Source organism: Microcaecilia unicolor, chromosome 10 (assembly GCF_901765095.1).
Source record: "Microcaecilia unicolor chromosome 10, aMicUni1.1, whole genome shotgun sequence".
NCBI classification, from domain to species: domain Eukaryota; kingdom Metazoa; phylum Chordata; class Amphibia; order Gymnophiona; family Siphonopidae; genus Microcaecilia; species Microcaecilia unicolor.
Window position 1 is genome coordinate 66,701,754 of NC_044040.1, and position 14,297 is coordinate 66,716,050.

Sequence of the window (14,297 nt, forward strand, 5' to 3'; positions counted from 1 at the left end):
GTCTCTCTTTACCATTTTATTTCATCTGAGTTATATATATATGTTATTAATATAGTATATATATTTATTATTGTTTGTGTGTGATTTTCAAATTTATAGACCCCTGATGCTGGCCGATTGAGCCGAAACACAAGTCGTGTCGGGTTCCATGTTTTTAGAAGAATTCTGAATAAATTTTTGGTTTGAACATCAGCTGTGAAAAGTGTTGTTGCTCTACTCTTCTATATTTTTTGGTGCATCCTGCTACCAGCACATCTTCTAAGAAGACATATTCTATTGCAGGAAGGACTGTGGAAGACAGGAGAGCTACACTGAATCCTGAGACTGATGATGACTTCTTATTCATCCACAGATTAAAAAATCATAACAGTGCTTCATAGGGCATATTTCTCACATAAGAACATAAGAATAGCCATACTGGGTCAGACCAATGGTCCATCTAGCCCAATATCCTGTTTCCAACAATGACCAAGCCAGGTCAAAATACCTGGCAGAAACCCAATAAGTTGCAACATTCCATGATATTATTCCCAGGGCAAGCAGTGGCTTCCCCCATGTCCATTTAAATAACAGACTATAGATTTTTCCTCTAGGAAGTTGTCCAAACCTTTGTTAAGCCCAGATATGCTAACCGCCATTACCACATCCTCTGGCAACGAGTTCCAGAGCTTAACTATGCTTTGAGTGAAAAAATATTTCCTCCTATTGTTTTAAAAGTATTTTGATACAATTTCATTGAGTGTCCCCTGGTATTTGTACTTTATGAATGAATGAAACATTGATTTACCTCCACCCACACCACACCATTCACCTCACAACTTAAGGACTTCAGGATGCATTGTAGAACCTTACACTTATTGCTGAGTTTCCCTTGCTACATCTGGAAACATGAAAATCCTAAAATTCAGAAACAATTTATCCCTTTTCATAAAAAAAGAGATTAAGCATCCACTTTCTATCCCCTCTAGGGCATACAGAACAGGCTGAATTTTGTACCCCTGGACATTTTAACAGGGTGGATTAGGATTCCTTGGGGTACTAGAAATTAGTTATTGTTGGGGTTGGAAGGGTAAAGGGTAGGGGTGAGGAAGGTTATTATAGTTGCTCACTGTTATTGTTTTCTATTTGTAATTTATATACAACACTTGCACAGCATATTGCTCCTTTTTATACTTTACTAAAAATATTTAAATATAAAATCATAATTGTTCGAGGCAGCGCTGCGTATGCTTTGTAGCGCTATAGAAATGCTAAATAGTAGTAAATAGTAGTAGCTTCTGAAGATGAGGACACAGCCCATGAGGATGGGACAGAGACAGGGCCTGTAAGGATGGAGCGGAGACAGAACCCGCGGGGATGGGGACAAACTTTTTCCCCATGTCATTCTCTAGGAAGAAGCTGAAATATTCACTGGGCCCTACTGGTTATTAGTCACAAGTGGATCAGTCTTAGCCTCCATCATTACGTCTTTGCCTTCTTTCCTTCAAGCACTGTCACATCTACTGAAATGGTAAATAACTAGTGGCCAGCACTAAACTTCTCAGTAAAACTTATACCCCCCCCCCCATTTCAAAGCAGGGGCATAGCCAGAACTCGGCAGAACGGGGGTCCAGAGCCCAAAGTGGGGGGGGCACATTTTAGCCTGCCCCCCCAGCTGCTGGCCCTCCCCCCGCCGCCACCAGGTACCTTTGTTGGCGGGGGTCCCCAACCCCCGCCAGCCGAAAGTCTTCAGCGCCGGTCTCCGGCGCGTTCGCTGATCTGTTTCTGTGAGTCCTGATTCCTGACGTCCTGCATGCACGTCCTGCGCTGAAGACTTTGGCTTGCAGGGGTTTGGGGACCCCCCCCCCAGCAAAGGTAACTGGCTGCGGCGGGGTCAAAAGTGGCAGGGAGGGTCGGCGGCAGGGGTTGAAAGTAGAGGGGGCCAGGGCTAAATTTGTGGGGGCCCATGCCCCCAAGCCTCACCTAGCTACGCTCCTGTTTCAAAGTGGAAAGCCATATCAAACTATCATTTTAGGTTTATCTTTAGTAAAGTGGTGTAGTAACTGTGCTAGTCCACTTTTAAAGGCATTAAATAGAAAACTGATTTTAATTATACCTTGTCCTGATATCATTATATTATGTTGTTATCCACTTACCCACTTCTTAATCAACATAATTTTCGTATGAACCCTAATAGCAACAATTCTGAAATTCTTCTCCGTTAATATGATTGCCATAATATTCCTATGCACCTTATCTGTTATATATACTCTGTTTCTTTATTCCATCAATGTGATTGTAGTTGTATTATATTGTAAGCCACATTGAGCCTGCAAATAGGTGGGAAAATGTGGGATATAAATGCAGCAAAATAAATAAATAAAAATGTATTTAGTCCAATAAAAGTTCTTATTTTCTTTCATATGTTTTGTTTTATTTCTATTTAATAGTTTTATATTTTAAAAATATCAAAGAAGATTTGTGTTCATTTATTAACATACAAAAGGAACTAAAAAATAACCTATGGTAAGATCATTTCAAGGTAAAAATGGCACTCAAATAAACTGCTGTGCAGCAAATTGCCATACCAGCTCATCCCTGATCTCAGGATGTTTTTTTTTTTTTTTTTTTTTTTGGGGGGGGGGGGGGTGATTGTTATTTTGTTTTGTTTTTACAGACAAGCTACTGTTAAACCCTACATTGAAACTGAGGTGCATCAATATTTGGGAATAACTTGGTATTTTAATCATCAATGATATTGTGACAGGTTAGAACAGGAGCTTGCATCAGCAGGATACCAAATCCCCCTTGTATCCAATATTTTAAGCTCAATAGGGGCGCAAGTCCAGTTCAGGGAACATTAGAGAAGTTTTTCAACTTTAAAATAAATTCCTTCCTTTATCCTTTTAATCTTTACCGTTTGTTTTGGCCAGTAAACTCGGTTGTTCCCAATACAGCCGCGCGGGTATATGAACTACCCCATCTAATGGTGAGATCAGATTATAAAGCTGGATTTACCTGCTCGACAGACGCCTTTCTCCGAGGCCTACGCTTCCTGCTGATTTTCTAGCTCTCTGCCCCGGCTGCATAAAAGCGGCTGTGGCCCGCCGCGTCTCGACTCCACCTTCTCTCTCCTCCAAGGAGCCTGAAAGCTGAGAGAAAGCGTAAAGCAGAGAGCAGAAACCGCAGAGAAGACACAGCAACACCAGCCGCGCCCAGCGCCGCATGTCCGACTCCCCACTGTGGTTGGCCACCCTGGGCTGCCTTGGAGCGGCACGAGACGCGACGCTATTGCAGCCGCCCAGCGCAAGAGCGCGAGCAGACACGACGACCGTGGTCCGTGACCACCGGATCAGCTTACTCTCCCGAGAGGCTTAGCTACATAGTAGCACTTAGCAGCAGCTATAACTGTAGAAAAACTACCCTACTACACACAGACCCGTGGCCGCCAAGTGGACAGCAGTGGTACTGGTAGTAATAATAGTAAGTTCTTCAGAGTCCCAGGAGACAAGGGGGTGGAGCTGGACTGGAGATGAGAGAGATGATAAGCAAAAGTAGGTGGCTGAGTGACTTTTTTAGCGTTCCATACTAGAATCGTAGAAATTGGAAAACTAGGTGATGAGGAAGACCGATAGTCTATTCGATCTCTATCTCCATGCAGTTTTCACAGTTCGTAAATCGTTTATCTAATTTGGTGAGCTTTTTTCAGGGGGTACCATCACCTTTTCTTTTGACTTCTAATGCTAACCCACAGTCCCCAGAAGGCTTAGGGTTACTATATTTGCCCTAAGAAAAAAAAGAGGACACATGCCCCCCCCCCCAAAAAAAAAGCCAGATTCACTCTCCCCCCCCCCCCCATTTTCCAGCCTCCTTCCACCCACATGACTCCATTCACTACCTCTCCCCACCCCTCCCTTAACTTAGTGTGGTGCCCTGTGCTCTGTTGAGCAGGGACTGCCTCTCTGTGTCAGGTGTTCAGCGCTGCGTGCGTCTGGTAGTGCTATACAAATATTAATAATAATAGTGACCTCTTTGGGACAGGTACGTCTGCAGACTCTCCCAGCGCCGATTCAAAATGGCTTCTGAGAGTTCAAACAGTGGAAGTTTTGCAAGGCCACCACTTGAACTCTCGGCAGCCATTTTGAAGCGGCACCAGGAGACAGTCTGAGGGGGCTCTTTCCTGCCCTGAAGAGGTCACTAGACTACCAGTGCACCACACTAACGTAAAGGAGGGAAGGGGAGGACACTAGCCTGCCCATCATCCGCAAATCTGGACAAACGGGCAGGCTGGCAAAACCCACCCAGTTACCCGGCCATGTCCTCAAAAAAAGGACACATCTGGGTAAAACCTGACGTAGGGTAACTAATGAGGCTGCCATTTGAAGTCTCGGCAGCTATTTGCAAGAAGTGGTGTCATCAAGCAGGAAAGAGTGGGGTTCTTTCCTGCCCCAAAGAGGCCATTAGACCACCAGGGCGCATTATGGCAGGTTCGGGGGGGGGGAGGGGGGGGAAGAGGAAGGAACTGTGGTTACTACAAGAAAACCCTCTTCTCTTAGGGCTACAACAAAAGGGTTTAGATTTGGAGAAGGTTTTTTTCCCTTTCTCAGGGGACCTAGTTTGTTCAATCATACTGAAATAGTGGGGAAGAAGAAAAATGGAACAGAAAAAAAATGCCTTTTCTGCAAGTTCCTTGTGTTTTACTCACTGCTCGTTATATATGGAAAGAGGGAACTATTCATCCTTCTTGGCCTTTGACCTGAAACCTATGACCCCATGGCCCCTACCCTTCAACCTATATTTTTGACCCCTTGCCCTATGCCTCAACCTTTGACTTGAATTTTGACCCCTGACCTCAGACCTGTCCCCTTTGACATTTAACCCTTGAACTTTGACCCCTTGAAATGTGACCCTTTACCTTTGACCCCACCAACTTGACCACCTGTCCTATGAATACCCTTTGACACCTTGACCTGTCCATGACCTTTGACTCAGACCTGTGACCCCCCTGACCTATTACCTTTGACTCTTGGCCTTTGGACCCCGCCCTTCAACTCCCTGACCATTAACCCCCTGACCTATGACCCCAAATTTTTACCTACAGCCTTTCATCCTGACCTTTGACCCCTGGTCTATAACCTTGGTCCCTATGACTTTTTATGACACCATGACTATTAACGTATGGCCTTTGACCCCCTGGCCTTTACTTCCTGGAAACCTAGCACTTCTTTTATAGCCCTACAAGAGGGCGCTGGCTGATGTCAGCATTTCCTGTGTGGTAGTATATAAGGAAGCTTCCGACTCCCAGGCAGTACCTTTGCAACAGGTCTTCTAGAGTTGTTTAGTGTGTGTTGCAGCCTGTCTCATTTTCCTGCTCTGTGTTCTAGCCTTGTTCCTAGTTTTGTTTCTAGTCCTGTCTTCAAGCTCCAGCCTTGCCTCATACCTGCCAAGTCTCCTGCATTCAGCGTGTCATCTTCTGCAGTCCTGCCAAAGCGGGAAAGTTTCCCGCTGAGATCTGCTGCCACTGCTTCTCTCTTAAGCAGCCACAACAAAAGAAGAAAAACAAGTGCGGGGCCGCAGCAGCCTTCAGGCATGCGATCTCAGCTCTGCCAGTCCTCTGCCCCTGAAATGGGAAATTGACATCAGCGGGGGGGGGGGGGGGGGGGCAGAGGAAGGCAGAGCCGACAGCACATGCCTGAAGGCTGCTGCGATCCCACCATAGGCGGTCAGTGGCCCAACTGTTTGGGGAGGCTAAAGGGGGCGGAGTTAGGGGTGGTGCCAGGGGTGGGGCTTATATCCATAATTGTCTGACAACACATAGAAAAAAAATAAGTAAAAGTAAAATAGTCACAATACCTTTTATTAAATTTAGATATTAGTTATGTATTATATGTCAAAGAATAAAGTGGTTGTTCAAAGCACATATTAACCAATGTATACTATTCAAAAATGTTATCAATTATTAAACACTGCTATTTCCATCCATTGAAAATCCCAAAATGAAATGGTCACATTAGTGAAATAACATTGTGCAAGAAAAGGCAGCACTGTAAATATTACTGTTGCAGGAATTGATGCATAAATTTATGATACTTCAGGAGTCAGACAGCACACCAGAATGAGAGAGAAATCTTCTTTATTTGCCAGCAAACAAAGTAGAACATCAGCATTAAGTCTCTTCTTCTCTTTCTCAGCTCTCTTTGTCTCTCTCTCAGCTCTCTGTGTCTTTGTGGCTTCTGTCTCAGCTGCTTCTCTTCTTATGCTGTCTTCTCCTTCTTCTGTCTGTTCCTTCTGTCCTTCTCTTTCTTCTGAGCTCCTTCTGACGTAAACTGCTTCTTCTCCCACTTAAATACAGTTCTATCTAGCCTAGCCTAGCCCCCTTACTCTCCAATTGGTTAAGGAATAGATTGATTACCTTGCCTCAACCAATCAGCTCCATACAAATATCAGTTACATAGGTTCCAGACATCCTAAACTGACCTGTGACCTGGGGCCCCTTACACCAGACATTTGGTCTCCAGAACTCCTGCATGTTATTATGATTGATTTCTCATATTCCTAGTACTAACTGCTAACTAAACTCTGGTATTCATTAAAGGGGTCAAGGGCCAATCTTACTTAATAGCATACATATCAGGTTATTACTTTCAAGACCATTTCTACATTTTACCTATAATTAATCAAGGAGAAGAGAGCTGACTAGTCCTGACCTCTTTCACCTATCAGCTTATACATTGAACCAGCCAGAACTGCAGATAACTTAAAACACATGTTGGCCTCTTCACTGCAGTCCTTGCTTAACCTCTTAAACAGCAGACAAAGAGTAATACAGAATTTAACAGACATTCTACACAGAATTATTAATTTACACAGAATACAGCATATTCTAAAGTAAGCATCCTTATAAGACATATTCTACATACTTATAATGGTCTATATATCTAAGCTATCTCCTTATAACAAAATCTACATATCAAGAACTTCTGAAATTATTTCAGCTTTAAACTACAGTATGCCTAACAGTATACAGATGTTGAGCTAGCATTCATCATTCACAAGGGTGAAAGAAATTCCTGTCTCTGACCTTTCTAACCTTTGGCTCGGCCAAGCCAGACATTGAGTAATTAACCTGAACCATCTGGCATTCCTTCATTTTAGTTGCAAAACTGAGAATTTAAAATAGTATTTTGAGCACCTTTAAACAAAATTAACCCTTAATATGATTTCTTATATATATTATGCCCATGGCTGCCTCATTACACTGGGCAGACCCTAATACACCAATATACCACCCATACGGTAAACACAGACCATCAACAATATTTTTTATTTATTTATTTTATTACATTTGTATCCCACATTTTCCCGCATAGCAGTCGGCTCAATGTGGCTTACAATATGAAACAACATGAAATATGAAATATTTCAATATGAAACAAGGGATCATAATATCACAATTCCTCATGTACAGCCACAAAACAACCTGTTAGGGTGGATAGTGTTCACAATGAACTCCTTCTATTAACGACTAGATGGAGATAAGAGTTTTCAATTTTGGTACAGTATAAGTCAGGAGAATCGCTGGATTGGGAGGGGAGGATAGGAGGCAAAGGAGAATCACTGGACATGAATGGGAGGGGAGGGCAAGGGAGAGAGGAGAGTTGCTGGACATGGATGGATGGAGGGGAGGGCAGGAGAAATGCTGAACGTGGAGGAGAGGGAAGAGAGGAAGGAGATGCACATAGATGGAGGGGAGGGGAGAGAGGAGAAATGCTGGACATGGATGGAGTGGAGGGCAGGGAAGAGAGGAGAAATGTTGGAGGGAAGGAAAGACAGAGGAAGGAGATACACATGGATGAAGGGGAACGGAGAAAGGAGAAATGCTGGACATGGATGGAGGGAAGGGAATACAGAGGAAGATGCATATGGATGGAATGGAGGGCAGGGAAGAGAGGAGAAATGTTGGAGGGAAGGAAAGACAGAGGAAGGAGATACACATGGATGAAGGGGAACGGAGAAAGGAGAAATGCTGGACATGGATGGAGGGGAGGGAATACAGAGGAAGATGCACATGGATGGAATGGAGGGCAGGGAAGAGAGGAGAAATGTTGGAGGGAAGGAAAGACAGAGGAAGGCGATGCACAATGATGGAGGGGAGGTGAGAGAGTTGAAATGCTGGACATGGATGGAGGGGAGGGAAGAGAGAGGAAGTGAGATGAACATGGATGGAGGGGAGGAGAGAGAGAGGAGAAATGCTGGACATGGAAGGGAGAGGAGACAGAGGAGGAGATGCACATGGATTTAGGGGAGAGGAGAAACTCTGGACACAGATGGAGGGGGGAGGGAGTTGAAATGCTGGATGTGGATGGAGGGCAGTGAAGTGAGATGAAGTAAGATTAACATGGATGGAGGGGAGGAGAGAGAGAGGAGAAATGCTGGACATGGATGGAGGGGGAAGAGGAAAAATGCTGGACATGGATGGAGGAGAGGGAAGAGAGGAAGGAGATGCATATGGATGGAGATGAGGGAAAGGGAAAAGAGGAGAAACACTGCACATGGATGGAGAAAATAGGCAAAAGCTGGATCCACTCTATACCTCCTCCAGTCAAGTCCATGGAGGACCCAGCTTTTACCTGTGGATGTAGGGCAAGTAATAAAGAAGAAAGGAGGAAAGTAAAGAAATAAATGGAAAGGAAGCCCTGGAAATGGAGTTAAGGGAACAGATAGCAGCAGAATCAGACTGGGACCAACGTGATCAGAAAAACAAAGTCACCAGACAACAAGGGTAGAAGAAATCATTTTATTTTAATTTTAGTGTTTGGAATATGTCCAATTTGAGATTTACACCTGCTGTCTTATTTTGCAATGTATAGCAATGTGTTTCTTTTTTTCTGGTATTGTGCTTTATGCAGAGTCTGTATTCTAATTTGGTTAGTGTCATTTTGGGTATACTGGAGCTGTAACAGCTTACAGAAATTATTTATAATGAAAAAAAATAAAAGTTATTTTTCTTCTCCTGTACTAGTGTAATATTTTTAATGATTGCTGTTTATATGCGCCATGGCTGGTAAAAAGGGTGTAGCTAAATGTGCCAATATTGTCCAGTTCAGCACACTATTTGCAGCCAAGTTCATACAAAGTTAATTATGTTTAGTGGAAAATAAATCTGTTGGCTCAGGCTGCTTGCTATCTGAATAATTCAATCACTGTTTCATTATTGATACCAAGTATTACATTTTAAGGGGATTCGTTTTAATTCATTTATCCAGTCCTTACATGCACGTGGTTTTGCCTTTTAAACCCAAATATTTCATATGATAGCATCCTATATAATAAAACTCACCCTCAACGTTCTGAGGACACTGACGTCAGTATCACTTCCTGCGGGCACTTCCTTCGGGTTCGAAGGGTTCGTGGTGGTGAAACCACCGAAATCACTGTGTCTGGGCCCCACCCTCGTGTCAAACGTGATGACGTCGAGGGCGGAGCAATGGCGTCAAAGATTGAGGGCGGAGCAATGGCGTCAGTGGATGAAAGTGGCATGCGTTGACGAGGTGCGGAGCAACGGTGGTCAGTGGCTTCACAACGCCGAAGGGGTGGGTAGGGAGGGGGGGTTCGGGAGGAAAACCTTGCTAGCGCCCGTTTCATTTGCTCCAGAAACAGGCATGTTTTACTAGTTTTACATGTTTGAATTAGTTTTTCTGTACAACTTTTGCTTAATTTGTCTTTATTTGAAATAAAAAATGTTTAAAACACATCTTGTCAACAAAGGGCGGGACTGGGGGGGGGGCCCACCAAACTGGTACTCACAGGGCCCCGCAATTGCTAAGATCAGCCCTGTTTGTAACAATACCTAAATGAAGAACATTACAGTATTTGGTAGCTGCTTTTCTTCTTTGAAAGGCACTACAAGAAGAGAAGGTGAATCTTTGATTGTTCTGACCAGTACAAATTTTTGCAATAGCTTTTTGATGAAGCTCAGCATTTGATCTCCTTGCTGAAGGAGCTTGTTGAATTCAGAATATACTGGAAGAGTAGTCTGGAAGAACAGTAAATATATTTATCATTGAGTTTTCAAACGCAGTTCCTAGACATTTAAGCCTGGTCTCCCAGGTGATTAAAACTTCACAATTTGTAGAAAGAAAATAGCAGCAGCCAGCATACAATTTTAAAATTCTGTTCACTGCATTTTCGAGGCTGCCACCTTGGTGAAATATGCTTGATGATCAGTTCATAAACAGAGTTGCAGAAAGAAAGGTACTCAGTTCACTTTTATGTTTTGTACTTTTGTCAAACGAATAGTAAAGATCAACCGCAGTATTTTCTATATCAAACTATGTAATAGCTTGGAATTCTTTTCAGCAGCAGATGCAGTATTATTAGTAACTAGTAAAAGAGGCCCGTTTCAGAGCAAATGAAACGGACGCTAGCAAGGTTTTCGTCGCCAACACCCCCCCTCCCTCCCTCCCTGGCCAACCCCTTTGTTGTTCTGCCATTGCTCCGCCCCCAACGTCATGATGTTTGACGCGAGGGCGGGGCCCGGCGCGATTTCCCACCCCCCACCTGCCTCCCTGCCTCCCTCCCTGCCAACCCCTTCGTTGTTCTGCCATTGCTCCGCCCTCGAGGGCGGTGCCCAGAGCGATTTTGGTGGCTTCACCACCATGAACCTTCGAACCTTTTTGAAGCCCTGACTTTTTGAAGTCAGGGCTTGGCTTCACTGACGTCAGTGTCCTCAGAACGTTGAGGGTGAGTTTTATTATAATAGATATGGCAAGGACATCCCATAAAATAAATGCTTTTATTTTGATTTTCCACCCTGGTTTTGATGGAATTTCTTCTTCCCAGATCTACACTTGTATTGTCCACTTCAAATCCTACACATTTGAACCAGGGAGTATTGCATTCTTCCAGCACAGAATTTATCTTGGAAAAGATTCCTTCTACTGTTGAAGCATTTACAACAGTGGTAATGCCCATGTCTAGAAATTCAGTGCAAACACTTTGTCTTGTCATATCAAAAATACGGACTGTGATAGGATTCATTTTCTCAAAACCGCTGTCATTTGAGCCATGGGTTAACAAAGATTAAGGATGATCACTCATATGATTTATAAGCAATGCCAATTGCTGCAGTCAAGGTACAGGCAATTTTTGTTCTGGCACTAGAGTATCCCATGGCAATGGAACAATCTGTAAAGATATTTTGTATTAAGGGGCTGAAGTGGTCTGCAACTGCAACAGGAACATTGTGGCTAGCAAGAAGTATGGCGACTTTTACTTCAACACGTGTGATCTTCTTAAAGATGAGATCATCCAATAATGCGACATTCAGTTTACCTTTTCTCACTTTTTTCAGATGACACTGCACATGCCTCTTGATGTCTCCTTCTCCCATGTGTGCACAACTGAAATCCGTTTTCCATATGGTAACTGTATACATCTGCTTTGGCAGAACCAACAAAGTTCCATATTCTGGACCAGTCTTGGTGGAATTTGGTTCTGTATTTATTAGGGCTACATGTTAATTGCTGTTAACACCATGATTAATGCATTAATTATTAATTATGATTTAAAAATTTAATCGTGATTAATGATCTTGTGCTGCCCAGTATCATTTGCTCCCTTCCCTTCTGGACCTTCCCATGGCTCTCCCTCGTGCTTCCCCCTGCCTGCACCCCCCCCCCCCCCCGCAGTACCTTTTGAAACAGCAAGTCTTCGGCCCTGCAGACCAGTGGCAGCCATACTAAAATGCTGCCTGTGGCCTGCACCAGGCCTTCCGTCTTACCCAGCCCACCCCTTCTGCAAACAGGAAGTTGTGTCAGAAGAAGGGGGCCGGGTCAGAGGGAAAGGCTCAGTGCAGGCCTCAAGCAACCTTTCAGTATGGATTCCTCTGGCTTGCAGGGCCGAAGACTTCCTGTTTCAAATGATGCTGGGGAGGGAGGAGGGAGACCCACAATCAGGTCTGGGAGGGGTTGAAAGAGAGGCCGAAGACTTTGTTGAAAAGGAACTGCGGGGGGGGGGGGGGGGGAGAAGAGGGAGCCACAGGTGGGTACAAGGGGGAGGAAGCTTGAGAGAGCCGCTGGGGAGGGAGGGGGCCTTGAGAGAGCTGCAGAGGGGCTTGAGTGAGCCGCAGAGGAGAAGGGAGGGGGTTCTTAAGAGAGCTGAAGGGGACTTGAGAGAGCCGGGATGGGGGAAGGGAGAGATACCAGACCTCAGGGGGAGGGAAGGGTAGATTGAGAGAGAATCGCAGACTGGAGCTAAAAGGAGAGGAAGATATGGTGGATTGTACAGAGGGGAAGGAGGAAATAGGGTTAAAAGCCGAACTGAGGGAGAGAAGGATGGAAGGAAGGCAGTTGGGCTCAGGGAGGGGGGAGAGAGAGAAAGATAATGGACCTGGGGTGGAGAGAGTGGAGGGAAAGAAGAAAGAGAGAAGTGTTGGACTAGGGGAGTTGAGGTTGGGAGAGAGGAGAGAGAGATAATGGACCTGAGGAAAGGCAGTGGAGGGAGAAGAAAGAGGGAGAGAGAGAGATAATGGACCTGGGGGAGGGTTGGTGAAGTTGCTGAATCCTCTGCAACCGAAGAAATCTGCTGCCTGAGTCACCCCTTCCTCCTTGTACTGCCTCAGGAATGAGAAAGTCAGTGGCATGCCTCCAGCCACCAAAGTTTGCACTCCCCAGATTCATGCATGAACTGAGCATGCTTGGGGAGTGGCAGTTGGAGACACCCTCCCTGCTGACTTCCTCGCTCCTGAGGCAGTACAAGGAGGAAGGCGTCTGCTTTGGTAGTGGATTTGTTCAACTGGTTTGGCTTAGGTATTCCTACCAGCAAAGTTGTGATACTAGTGGGAGTGGGGGGGAAATCTGTAACACCCCCTCCCCACCAGTGGACTGCTGGTTATGCCCTGCCTTTAATTGCGATTAAAAATTTGAATCAAACTACAGCCCTAGTGTTTGTGAACCAGCATATTTACTTTTTCTGATTTTCTTTCTGAAGCTGGATATGCAGTGTTCCAACTGTACCTCCTTTCCAACTCGACCCATTTTTTTTCACTTTTCTTTTACGAGGATTGATAAAAAGTCTAGGGAGTCTAGAACAGAAAGAACCAAGGTACAGTAGGTAGGTTCCTGCCCCAGAGGAATGGAGTGCAATGGAGTGTGAGCAGTAGGAGCAACCAACACGCACATCCACTCATGTAAATTGCTGCCTCCTCTCACACTGTCCCTAGTAATCACACTCCTCTCTCCCTCATCACCAGCACTCACACCCTCTCTTTCTCCTTATCCCCAGCTGCCACAGAGAGACCACAGCATCAGACACCAGTGTCGTATCCATGGGGGACTGGTGCCCACCCACTTTGGGTTTAGGTCCAACTAGCAGCAACACACATCATTGTGGTGGGGGATCCCCAAGCCATGCCAGCTAAAGACATTCTCTGCACAGCCCCTTGGGCCGACTGAGAGACAGGGAAGTGGGTGGTGTTGATAGCTACTGGCATTGGTACACCCCCCCCCCCTCCATACTCAGTTCATATGCAGGGATGCATCCACTGGCAGCTGGAAGTGCACCGCCAACTTCCCTGCCTCTCAGCCCAGGGGGGGGGGGGACCGAGGACATCTTCAACTGGCAGGGCTTGGGGATCCCCTGCCACCCAAGGTATTTGTAATATGGGGGGGGGGGTGTTATGGAGAGAAAATGCATGGGGCCCCCAAGTCCACTCCTGGGCACCTCAGAAACTGACCTCTGGCTACACCGCAGTCTGACACAGAGTACATGCTCTCTGTGGCAGTCGCATTCACACGTCTACATATACTACAGTGCCTAAAACAAATGAGATCCTTGTTCTTTGGCCACACTGTCCAAAGGGTAAGTTTGTGTTGTTGTCAACAGGCCTCTCCTAAACCTATAAAAGGAACCCCAGTTTTCATTTAGTATAAATGTTTAAAAAGGGGCTCTTTTACTAAGCCACGTAAGCGTCTAAGTGCACCCAACGCACGCCAAAATTGAGTTACCGCACGGCTACCATGTGGCCCTTGCAGTAATTTCATTTTTGGTGCGCTTCCTCTAAGCGTGCACGAAAAATATTTTTTATTTTCTGGCACGTGTCAGCTACGTTTGCCAAGTGGCATTTGGTGCGTGTAGGTCATTACTGCCCAGTTACCATGTGAGACTTTATAGTTAGGTCAACGGCTACGGACCAAAAATGGATGCGCGGCAATTTTCATTTTGCTGCACGTCCATTTTCAGCAAAAATTTTAAAAAGGCATTTTTTATAGGTGCGCTGAAAAATGATTCTATGTGCACCCAAAACACGTGTCTACACT

At 45.0% G+C, this 14,297-nt stretch overlaps 1 protein-coding gene across 2 annotated transcripts in view; it reads right to left on the bottom strand.

Annotated features, from left to right (window-relative positions):
• The window catches only part of GXYLT1 (glucoside xylosyltransferase 1), an 88,042-nt gene extending 84,701 nt beyond the window's left edge, over positions 1 to 3,341 (bottom strand). For both annotated transcript variants that reach the window (XM_030217041.1, XM_030217040.1), the window contains exon 1: positions 2,998 to 3,341. In XM_030217041.1, coding sequence (XP_030072901.1) covers positions 2,998 to 3,206 — 209 coding nt within the window. In that variant the 5' untranslated portion in view covers positions 3,207 to 3,341. The remainder of the gene's footprint in view (positions 1 to 2,997) is intronic.
• Between the last annotated feature and the right edge of the window lie 10,956 nt (positions 3,342 to 14,297).